The 11,670-nt window shown below is 35.7% G+C and overlaps 1 protein-coding gene across 1 annotated transcript in view; it reads left to right on the top strand.

Annotated features, from left to right (window-relative positions):
* Positions 1 to 3,708: 3,708 nt before the first annotated feature.
* SCAF4 (SR-related CTD-associated factor 4) overlaps positions 3,709 to 11,670 on the top strand; it is a 33,742-nt gene continuing 25,780 nt past the window's right edge. The window contains exons 1-7 of the mRNA XM_010137121.1: positions 3,709 to 3,788; positions 4,399 to 4,443; positions 5,184 to 5,345; positions 7,609 to 7,744; positions 10,068 to 10,207; positions 10,762 to 10,938; positions 11,091 to 11,191. Coding sequence (XP_010135423.1) covers positions 3,717 to 3,788; positions 4,399 to 4,443; positions 5,184 to 5,345; positions 7,609 to 7,744; positions 10,068 to 10,207; positions 10,762 to 10,938; positions 11,091 to 11,191 — 833 coding nt within the window. The 5' untranslated portion in view covers positions 3,709 to 3,716. The remainder of the gene's footprint in view (positions 3,789 to 4,398; positions 4,444 to 5,183; positions 5,346 to 7,608; positions 7,745 to 10,067; positions 10,208 to 10,761; positions 10,939 to 11,090; positions 11,192 to 11,670) is intronic.

Consider the following 11,670-nt stretch of genomic DNA (forward strand, 5'->3'; position numbering starts at 1 on the left):
TATGGTGGGTTTTTTCCCATATTGGTTTGGGAAATGTGTGTGAAAGAAGTTCCGAGTCTAGTTGAACTTAAAGTACCTAGGTGTCTTTCTGAGCAGTTTCCTCTTCTAACAGTGAAAATCCATGAGGAACTAGTAAGGAACTTGTTAGATTTTAGATTTACCCATCTTTAAAACATGATTTTGACACATGTAACTATGATACTGAAAATTAAATAAAAATCAGCTTTAAAATAGTAATTTGGTATTCCAAAATCTTATGAGAATTTAAAAAGACAACAAAGTTTTTATGCACCGTTCCAAAAGAGCAATATGGAGAGATGGTAGAATACACGTATATGTATAGAAAAATACATGTACACGTATATACACAAACATATACATATATGCCTATAGATACATTTTTATATATGTATCTGTGCGTGTATATTTATGTATAAAAGTATTTGTATCTCACTTTGCATATCTCAGCTGTAGTTCATCCTGAGATGAAAATATCTATGTGTACCTCATTGCTTTTGCTACGTGTTTGTTGCTGTTGCCCAGAGTGCAGTGTGTGATAGCAGAGGAACAATTTACAGCAATCTGCTCAATCTTGTTCTTCCAAAGCTCGTGTTTATTCCTGCCTTCTTAGCCTATGTTTCAGCTTGAATTAATGACTTCTCCAAGCTACCGTATTCTTCCTTGCATCCTCCCTGCTACTTGAGCGCATTGAGCTGATTTTCCTTTTTCTTGCCCTCTGACAGTTTCTTTCACCTTGGAATTTTCGTTTTTCCCATCCCCTGTTGCAACATCATACTTGGGATACATTTTAAGACACTTCATTTTATTTTTCACTGCCACTTGTTTATTGTCCTCTTCTGTCCTGCTATGAGCTCTCACAGTTTCCTGGTTCTTTTCATTTGTGTTCCTGAAATATGAACGCTGAAGTACTGCTCTCACACTGGCCTCTTTGTTCTTCTTGTTCTTTTTCTGGAGGACCAGTTGCTTCTTGATGTGTAAAGGAAAGGATGTGGAGTGCCTGTCTAAAGAAATATAATTCAATATTGAAATTAAGCCTTTTTTTTTTAAACAAGTCAACTCACAGACACCTCTCTCCTTTTACCTGACAGTTTCTGTTTGTCTGTACTGCGATTTCTCAACAAGCAGGGATGTTAGCTGAAGTATGTCTTACAGCTTGGGTGGCTTTAAAAGTCAAGTATTCTGGCACTAGAACTTGTCTTTTATGGAGATTAATAATGAAAAGTCAGGGTCTTGACTTGGTGTTTGCATCTGGCTACCACAGTCTTGAAGGACAATTTTTCTTCTTTCATATCTCCTGGAAGAGGAATTGAAGTAAGAAAGTAAATACCTTCTTGCCTACTCTGTGTATTTTATTGATCTAAGGTTTTAATTTTATAGTGCTGAAAGTCTTGTTATTACTTTACTTGCCTTGGCAAAATTTTTTTAGCTTCTGCGTTGGTTTTTTTTCCCTTTAACTGAGACAGTGGACAAATCTACTTAAGTTAGTCACTTCAACTATCTTGAAACTTTAAATTAATAGAAAAATAAGAAATAACTTTTTAAAGAACATCGTACTTTCCATTACACTGTCGAATGAAGATACTTTATTCTCTTGCTTAGTAACAAATAATTGATTACATTTTTGGCTAGTATTCAAGGTTTCTATTTTTTCTCTATTGTGAAGAGCAAACTCAAATTATGTCTTTTTTTTTTCTATGATTTTTGGAGAATATTTCGAAGTAAAATTCAGGAAAATATAATGATTCCACCTTTAGTAAGCCACAGCTTAAATAGGAAGTTAAGTTTATGGGAAGAATAGAAAATAATATTTAATACAGCAGAGCACCTAACCATGAGCTGTGACATAGAAGGAGGAATGAAAAAGTAGTATTGGATGTTCTGGTTTCTCTTTCTGCTTGGAGGATGGGAAGGAAAATTGGAGAAGGGAGAATGGTCTTGAAAAGCCAATGTGGATTACGCTTCTATGTCTAATGACTAGTAGAACAGAAGTGTGCACAGAACACCATAAAAACATACTGTAGCATACAGTGTAGTTTCTGCAACTGATTATTATATGAGATTACAGCAGCAGCCCATGAAGCATATAGAATTCACTGTAGATGCAGCGTAGGCAGTGTGGTCTGGAAAGTGGTGAAATGTGCATTGGATTTCGGTGTCTTCTGGTGTGTCTGCATGCGTGTTTGTGAGTGGCAGTCTGTAGGACTGATATCCCTTAGTTCTCTTAAAATGCTCTACAGCAAGCAAAATACAGTAAGAATGTCACACTGTTCAGGTGATGCCGGGGTCTGGAGGAAAATGTATCCCTCTTCCCTCAGCTTTCTGTGTTCAGCCCTTCATGGGTGCTTCAGCAGCTGCAACAGTTCTTTGTGTGAGTTTTAGTTTCTCTCAATTTCTGAAACATGAAGGTATAATACTTGCTTTCAGAGTTATTATGGCCAGTACTGGAAGACAGAGTGGTGTCTTCTCTGAATGCCTAGATTCAAGACCTTTTTTTGGAAGCGCTTTGTACTGAATTTCTTCACACATAAGATCTAAGTCATAGTGATGCTCTTTGTGAAAAGGAAGTTTCAAGGTTTTTTTGCTTGGAGTCACACTTTCAGATTTGAAGAGCTGAACATACTTATCCTACCTGTATCCTACATGTTTTGAATATAGAATATGCTTTCTGTGAATTCAGACTTTTTTTTTTTTAAGAGCATTTAAATCTAGCATGCAGAATCCCTTTTTGTGCTTAATAGTCCTAACAGAATTAACACTCTTAACTTTTGATATGATTAAAACTCTTTGAAATAGTGTGCTTGGGCTATGTTTATAGAAGTGAGATCATAATTGCAGAATCCCTTTTTGTGCTTAATAGTCCTAACAGAATTAACACTCTTAACTTTTGATATGATTAAAACTCTTTGAAATAGTGTGCTTGGGCTATGTTTATAGAAGTGAGATCATAATTATTTTGTAAGTCAGGTTCACAGAATTCCTCAAACTGTCATATATAAAGACTAGTAATTTCTAGTAACTAGAAAACTTTTTATTTGAGGAATTAACTTTGCCACTCTTTGATTCTCCAAAACAGGCAGTACAGTTAATTTTAATAATAGTATGGTATGATCGTAGCAAGCAAAATGGTTGACATCTCTATTAAAGACATTTGTAATGCCCATATATAGTGGGATAATTTGAAAAACTTAGTATTGATTTGATGACCTTGATGGATGAAAGTTGTCATACTTTCATGTGCATTATTTTAAAATTGTAGGATTATGTCAGTCTAACTACCTGTCGGGCTGTCCTAATACTTCTGTTTGGTAGGCAGATACTCAGGCTAATTTAAATCAAGCTGCAGTTATTTCTGTTTTATATTGTTTTTGTAAAATAGCAAGTTCTCATATTGTAAGTTAGCAGTGCCTGTGCCGTAAGTTAGCAGATACTAACTTCTAGTCACAAACGGAACTTTGATAGTAGCTTTATCAAAATCTGGAGAATCAATGAATACGGGTTAGTTCACAAGGAGGATAGCTTTGAATATTGCCTAGAAAGATGTGCCTGTTGGTCTCTTTGTTTCAAGGGCCGTGGTGATACGTAGTGTGGAATGGCAGTAATCAGTCAGTTGTCTGAAATGTTCTCTTTTTGATAAACTGCTGAAACTTCAGAATCCATTTTTAATATTTGTTTTCTTTCTTTAGCTCTTTTCACTGATGGAGATGAAACCTCCTATTTCCCGAGCAAAAATGATTCTCATCACAAAAGCTGCCATTAAAGCTATTAAGGTAAAGTACAGTAGAACAAACATGCAACTGTTAACAGTAGCAGTGTTTTATTAGTTAAATTAAATGCATCTCTGGATTTCCCAGCCTTAGCTTCATGGATGTTTTATTCCAGTTGACATTAAGAATTTACCTAGAAACAAGTGGGTGGTGAATATAATCTCTTGGTTTTAGATGAGTAGCAAAATGCCAGCTTGATTTTTTTGAATCATTGCTTTTTAATACTACAACCACTAGGGTTTTGTGTTTACTATATAATAAAATTTTAAATGTTGCGGGATGCAACTGCACCGTACCGTAGCATATTAAAATGTAGAGGACTTGCTTAGAAGGTTAATCCAGAATTCTCTCACCGATACTGTAGAAGCAGTATGTCTTTTGTGTACACACTGACGTACTTCTGACAGAAAGGGTGGCTTGTTTCTGACTGTTGCCCCTGTGAAATCTTTTTCTCTGTGCTTGATTAACTTAACTTGATAACATACTTCTTTTTATAATGTGAATGCGATATTTTGTAGTCTTTCCTAAACAGTAATAAATGCAAATAGTTAAAATACTTCTCAAATGATAGGCTGCTATTGAGTAGATGGTAAATTATGTGTTTATTTTCCAGCTCTACAAGCATGTTGTCCAGATTGTAGAGAAGTTTATCAAAAAGGTAAAAAATAATCACTAATAAAGATATTGTCTGCATCTGTTACCACATGTTTTTAATAATGCTAGTTAATAACAAAAAAGGCTTCTGTTATTCAGGGATTGAGGGAGGAATTTCTGTTTTGTTAGGATTTTATACATTTTGGTATCTTTGTCTAGATGATCTCCTCATTTTAGTTTTCCATAGTACATTAAGAAGGGGAGAAACAAAACTCTGAAATTCCCCCTTCCTCCTCTGCCCAGCATCTAGGTGGGAACACTCGCTAAAACCAAACCACCATGCTGCCTGAACTAAGTTCTTTTGAGTGAACAGGAAAAATACTTTTTCATTCAAAGTCCTTCAGAGATCTCCAAAGCAAAGGACTTGGCATTAAATTCTGGGGAATAGAGCTGGTGGAAGTAGTTCAGTGCATTGAGTGTGAGATAGATTGATAGCAAAGTTGTGCCAGTATGTACGATAATGTAGTAGACCTGTTGTTGGCAAGCTAAAGGTGCTTTAAAAGTAGTGACTGAGAAGGTAAAGGCTGTTTCAAGCTATCCAGGTTCCATGTGAGAGCATGTCCTTTCTTTTCCATTTCTATAAACAAAAGTAAAACACTTAAAGAGAACTCTGCAGAAAACAAATTAACATCGTATTTTTTTCTACCCAAATATATAATTATAGATTTTGTGTAGGGGTGTAAGGTGAATGCGTGTTACTTTGTTAGTTTCACTGCATAATCAAAACTATTTTTATGTTGTCAGTGCAAACCGGAATATAAAGTCCCTGGATTGTATGTTATTGACTCTATTGTTCGTCAGTCTCGTCACCAGTTTGGAACGGACAAAGATGTTTTTGGGCCAAGATTCTCTAAAAATATTACCGCCACATTCCAGTATTTGTATCTCTGTCCATCTGAAGACAAGGTACAGCTATAATAATTTCTCCAGTGTTGTTGTGAATTGGTAACAGTGCTACCTTGCTGTTTCCACTTATGTGATTCCTTATGTCCATGGTAGCGAATGTTATTATATGAAATGGTAAAACATACTGAGGAAGATTACCAAAGGTGATAGTTAAATTAAAGTTCTAGTTCAAATACTTATTTTTTCAAACTTCACCAGTTTTGATTTGCCTGTGCAGACACTTCAACAGTGTGACTATGCCAAAGAGTCTCCTTCAGGAAAACTGACTGTAGAAGGTGCTGTCTGCCACAAAAAGAAAGTGTTATAGGAGAAGCTCCGTTGTAGGCAGTGAAGATTCTGCTCCCAAGTATTTTCTGAGGAAAATCTTCATGTTGATTTCTTCATTCTTTACAAATTACATACTTGAGAATTTCTTACTACTCTCCATTGTCAGGACTGATTTAAGGCCTTGGTTTTCTTAGTTGTGCTGTACTTGCTCATAGAACAGAGGCTCTTAAAGTATTCTGAATTCATGATGGTTCAGGTTGCTACCAACAGAAGGTGGCTTTGATGCGCTCTGTGAGAAAAATTTCAAAAGGCTCTCAACAAGTGTGTTTTAGAAGTTGCCAACTGGTTTCCAGAAAATTACCTACTTGCTCTTTTTCTTAGTTGTAGTATTGAAAGAGCAAAATACTATTATTCTAACTGATTTTTCCCCAAAATTTCCAAGTAAGCTTTTGAAAGGCTTTGTTGCTTTGTAGTTTTCTAATGTGGAACATTTGGATCTTTAGGTCTTGAATCTGGTATTCTGGAGCTTCTGGGTAATACTCTGGTAAAATAGATCAGTCCCTTCTTTCTGTCTTTGTGATTCCCATTTTGTTAATCTAAGTGAATTAGACTATCCGTCTCCTTTATGGAACTACCTGATACTTTGCTGCTAAAATTATTAAGATGCTCTCCACTAGAGGAAATTTACTATCTAAAACAAGTTTGCTTTAATGAATTTCCAGTACCTGAATAAAAAAATTGATCTGCACATACACAACACCTATAGCTGATATCCAAAGAGAATGATACTACTGTTTTTTCATCCCTTTTTTTTCCTTTTTAAATAGTATTTCTGTAAGATTAATATGTGACTGAAAACAAGAGTATTACATTATTTCTTGTTTTGGCCTTCGTATTATTGTCAAGTCTTCTGGAGAGATACAATACCCAAAGTCAAAAAATGCTGCTGTTTTAAAGTTAACTGTTTTTCAGACCAAAATCCTATTTTTAAACGGCCATTTCACTTTTCTCTCTTATTAATCTTACTGTAGAAAATATCTCGTGAAATTCTTTAATTGCTTAGCTCATGAAAGTACGGGTGGATTTGTATGGGTGGATGTAACTGAGTCACAGTGAGACATTTTATTGTTGAAACAAGAAGGAAGAGAATTGATTCTTAGCAGCTACAATAGAAGTAAAAGGTACTTAACATGTATTTGTGTGCAAGTCTGATGACTAAGTATACAAAAATGACAGGTGTGTCAGTATAATATGTATTCTGGCTTTTACCTGCTCACATGTTCAAACCGGAGCAGCACATCTAGTTAGATATTATTGTTTAGTACTGGGCTAAAGAAGGAAAGGCTGATTTCCAGCTTGTTCCTGAAAGCTTCATTGTTCTTAATATTAAAAAAAGAGACGACCTCTAAATAACAGCTGACAATCAGAGGTTCTAATTTGATCTTTCAGTTAGAATGTTTTCCACTTACTTTCCTGATCTTTTAAATAATGATGGAGATGGTTTTTCTGGTGTCAGCATAGAGTTGTTTGGGTTAGTAGGAAAAAATTCCAGCAAACAATCTTCTATCGAAGTTTAAAGCTTAGTTCTAGTGTTTTATGGTCTAATTGCCCCGCTCTTCATTAGGGTTTTCCAGCTCATCTTCATTTTCTCTGTCTGTCTTGGTGTTAGTTTCATCCCTTTATGACCACCTGTGAAGAAATGGTGGGGCTGATGTGACTTCCTCTATTGTATATCAAATCTGGATTTTTGGAAGAGTTTTAGAAAAATGACAGAAGTTGCTTTTTATTAAAGCAGGTAGTAAAATAAGTTGGAAGTTTTTATCTTTGCCATGTAAAAGGTCTTGCTGACCTATGTGACAGCATAGGGGTAGTTAAATAGGTATGCTTATTATGTGGACCTCCTATAATCTGTTCTTCTCAGTGTATGGAGGGTAAATTTGGAATTCGTGAATTAGGAAAGCTCTATTTAGCATTGACTCTTGCTTTTGTTTCACAGAGTAAAATAGTTCGTGTTCTGAACCTTTGGCAGAAAAATGGAGTATTTAAAATTGAAATAATTCAACCTCTTCTGGATATGGCAGCAGGAACTAGTGCCACTGCACCAATGACAGAAAATGCTACTAATAATGAAGGTATGAATGACATTATAATTATTTCTTCTGAAAGGGCAAGTGATAACAGCTTGTTTGCTTTCACATTAAAGTGCCTGCTATGAGTTTCAATAGCAGCATATTAATAAACTCAGTTTTGTTGTTACAAGTTATGTGGAGCAGCTGAATTCATTCTAAATAAATGCTGATACTGTACTTCAGAAACTACCAGAATGTGAACACTTACTTGGAAAATATCATGTGTATGCGTATGTGCATACCCATGTGTGCACTTTACTTAACAGACAACTTTAATGTCCCTTCTTAAAAATACTTGATTCTTTTTTCTTTTGGTTTGAAATATTTTTTTGTTTCTCACTTTTATAATTCCGATGCCTTTTTTTTTTTAATATTAGAATCACTAAAATGTGATTTTGAATGTTATGAGCTTCATCTTTCTTTGAATCAGCTCAGTATCTGAAAGCAGCAGCTGTCAGTCTCTTTCAGTGTGCAGTGCTGGTACATTTTAGCTGGTGTTTCAAATTCAAATTCTTGAACAGTAAATTTATGCCTGGTAGTAGGCTTTTACATGGGCTTCTGGCTGAAAACCACTGACTTACAGCGCGGAGTAATGATGGCCTGCCCACAGTTTTTCACTGACCTATTTTATGCCACGTAAAAAGCTGGTAGTGAGGTTACTGAATTGTAGATGAGAATATGCATACCACAGTTCTCTCTTTCTCCGAAGGGCCTTCTTTTTGAGTTTGCACTCTGTATTTTAGACTTAGCTTTGGTAGCCTCCTTGTTTATTGCACTCATGTATGTTGGAGGAGGACTGGTAAAAATTGTGAGGGATTGAGTGAGGTGTGGTGACAGACAACAAAATAGCATAACAGAAATAATCTCCAGCAGTGTTTAGGAAACTGTATCCCATGGACATATTTTATAAACATGGCAGGGAGGGGGCGTGGAATGTCTTAGCATCTGAGCAGACTGATGGCTATGCAGTTTAATTCTGAGGTGACAGGTGAGTAGCACTATTTTTCCATCTTTGTCTCATCACTAGTAGCTAACAGGTTGGGTGCCTTCTGCGCAGACTTTCATCTACAGAATTACTGATTTTAGTGAGATTATGCAGATGCACCAGAGGCGGTAATCTGGCCTTGAAATAAAAATGCTAATGAATAATAATAAATACATTAATGCATTATGTGTAACAGAATTCGTTTAGCTCATAAACTAACTTTAGACTCATAAGGTCTCTTTAGACGAACAAATAGAGAGAGAAAGGTAAATTTTCCCCCTTGAGTGAGAAAGTATCCTTCCGAATATATACAGGAAACAACTTGGGAGTTAATTCATGTTTAAAAACAATCACTTATCTTTTCCCAATATTTATATGTAGCATCTGCCTTTTGGGAAAATACTGTTCAACATGTTTGTCTCTGCTTGCTGCATGTCAACTCTAAACAGATAAATGGGCTTAAAGAAGTCGCTATTGTAAGGCAAACATTTGCTTAATGTCTCAAACTAAAAAATATTTCTATCTGGTTTTTTTTTTTAAGTGTCTCTTAGTGTTAGTTAGTACATTAAAACGTGTTTGCTAAGGAATAGTTATTTGCTCACAGCATGTAGGAATTGATGGTATGACTGCTAATTTACTTTGTACTGGCAAAATGTTTATTAAAAAAGGCATTGCAATCTAGAGCAAAGAGAATGGGAAAGCTGCATATGTAGACAAAGCTTATAGCGTGTCTTTGAATGTGATCTCCATTTTAGTAAAGCTCAGTGGAAATGGCAGTCTTCTCCTGGAAGAATTAGAAAGAATCATTTTTATGGTAGGAGGATTTACTTATCAGAGGCAGGTTTGGCTTCTGCTTATGCAAAAGTGGCATATGAACAAGCCTTATCAAAGAAAAAAGAGTTGCTTGTGAAATATTTTTTAGAAACCTTTAATTATTACTAGACATTTCAGAAAAAATTGAGTTAAAGCTAGGAAATAGGAAATATTAAGAGAAACTCACTTGCTTTTAAATGAACCATTAGGTGATTGATCTGAAATATTAATCCAGAAGAACGGATCCAGAACTTTGTAACCAGAACTAACGTTTTAAGTGGACTAGCTTTCAGATAAGCTATTTTTCTTTGTTTTCTTTCTCAGTGTATATAATGTGCAGATGAGAGCAATGAATGGAGCAGTTAAAGCCAAAATGAATAGAATATGCCATTCGGGTAGTTTAGATAGGACTGTGTGTTAAATAGGGTATTGCAGATACTTGTTTGAGGAGATAGTTATATGCACTGAAGAGTAAGATGAATGTTTTGGAGTAATGTGGCTCTTTCTCGATTCCTGTGAAACTCTCAGGTTCACCGCCCCCTCCAGCAAAGGTTCCTTCGGAGCCCCCTCAAGTTACTGCTAATTCAGTACCTACTGTGCCACAGTTGCCCAGTTCTGATGCCTTTGCAGCTGTAGCTCAGTTGTTTCAAACAACACAAGGACAGCAGGTAACTTGTTTATATTTGTTTCTCTTCTAACTTCAGTTTTTATGTTAAATGAGGGGGGGAAATGGTGGAAGTAACACCCTTGCTTTGAAGCAAAATAATAAGCTTGCTTAAGGTCTTCAGTGGAAAACTTGTGAGAGTTAAAGTCAGTATTTGAATGATCTGTGACCCTTCTACCCAGTAATTATGGTATTTAAGGAAAATTCAGTTACATATTCCTAAATAATTAGTTCTGAATTTATGCAGTTACAAAGTTTCAAGAACAGGCAGAATATATCAAACAAAGTGTTGAGTTTTATTGTTCAGTCTGCTTAAACATTTATGGTTGTGGAAGGCCTGAATGCTGAAATCTTGGGATCTGCTGAATTTTGCCACTGAAATATTTAAACAGTGACTTTTAGTCTTGCTGAAAGTTCTCCATAGTGGAGTCAGGTTGATGGTGGTCTTCATCCTGTGCTGTATCTGGTTTGATGTAAAGTTTGTATCCTACAACTCTTTCTGTACTCTGTGTTTGAGTATATAAGAATATATACTTAATACTATCTATGTTTTTGTAGCTTCAGCAAATTCTTCAGACTTTTCAACAGCCTCAAAAACCCCAGTCTCCGGTCATAGATAACACTGTGATGGCTCAGGTTCAAGCTATTACTGCTCAGTTGAAAACTACAGCGGCCCAACCACCAGAACAAAAAGCTGCTTTCCCACCACCTGAGCAGAAAACATCGTTTGACAAAGTAAGTCTTCATTTATTCTTTGTGTTTAACTTTTTCAATTCAGCAGAAGACTGTCTGGTGGATGCCTCAATGTCCTTCATTTGTTAGGAGAAAAATGATGCAAATTATATAAGATGCAGAAAAAATAGCTGGCCCAATGTAATTTCTTTCAGAAGCTGCTAGATCGGTTTGATTACGATGATGAACCAGAAGCAGTGGAAGATTCAAAGAAAGAAGATTCAGCTCCTTCTCCTGCAGTTTCTCAGCCAGCTTTGTAAGTGTCATGCCATAACAAAATTAACAAATCTGCGTTCTAAAACATCTTTAGGTTAGAAAGATGAATAAAGTTCCAAGTTACTTCAGTGCTTACCAGTTACACTCCAAAGTTAACACTGTTAGCAACTTCTGGTGGTTTGGAGGTTGTTTTTTGGTTTTTTTTTTTTTGTTTTTTTTGTTTGTCTTTTTACTTTTTTGTTTATCTGGTACAGGTTTGGTATGTTACATCATTGATTGAGGAATGTGTTCTGTAGAGAAAAGCTCAGTTTTGGTTTCAAGATGAGTTCCGTGTTTTTATCGACCAACTGAGTGTGTCAGAGCATTGTTAGTAATCAGCTGGGTAGCTTTGCTGGCTGAGGAAAAGATGCTATTCAGAACATTGTGCTAGTTTTAGCATTTAAAAAATTAAAATTGGCTTTGCAGCTTTGCGTTCGCAAACATTAAATACCCACGCAAACTAACTCAGACTCCTCTTTC

Source organism: Buceros rhinoceros, unplaced genomic scaffold, assembly GCF_000710305.1.
Source record: "Buceros rhinoceros silvestris isolate BGI_N320 unplaced genomic scaffold, ASM71030v1 scaffold7415, whole genome shotgun sequence".
Taxonomy (NCBI): domain Eukaryota; kingdom Metazoa; phylum Chordata; class Aves; order Bucerotiformes; family Bucerotidae; genus Buceros; species Buceros rhinoceros.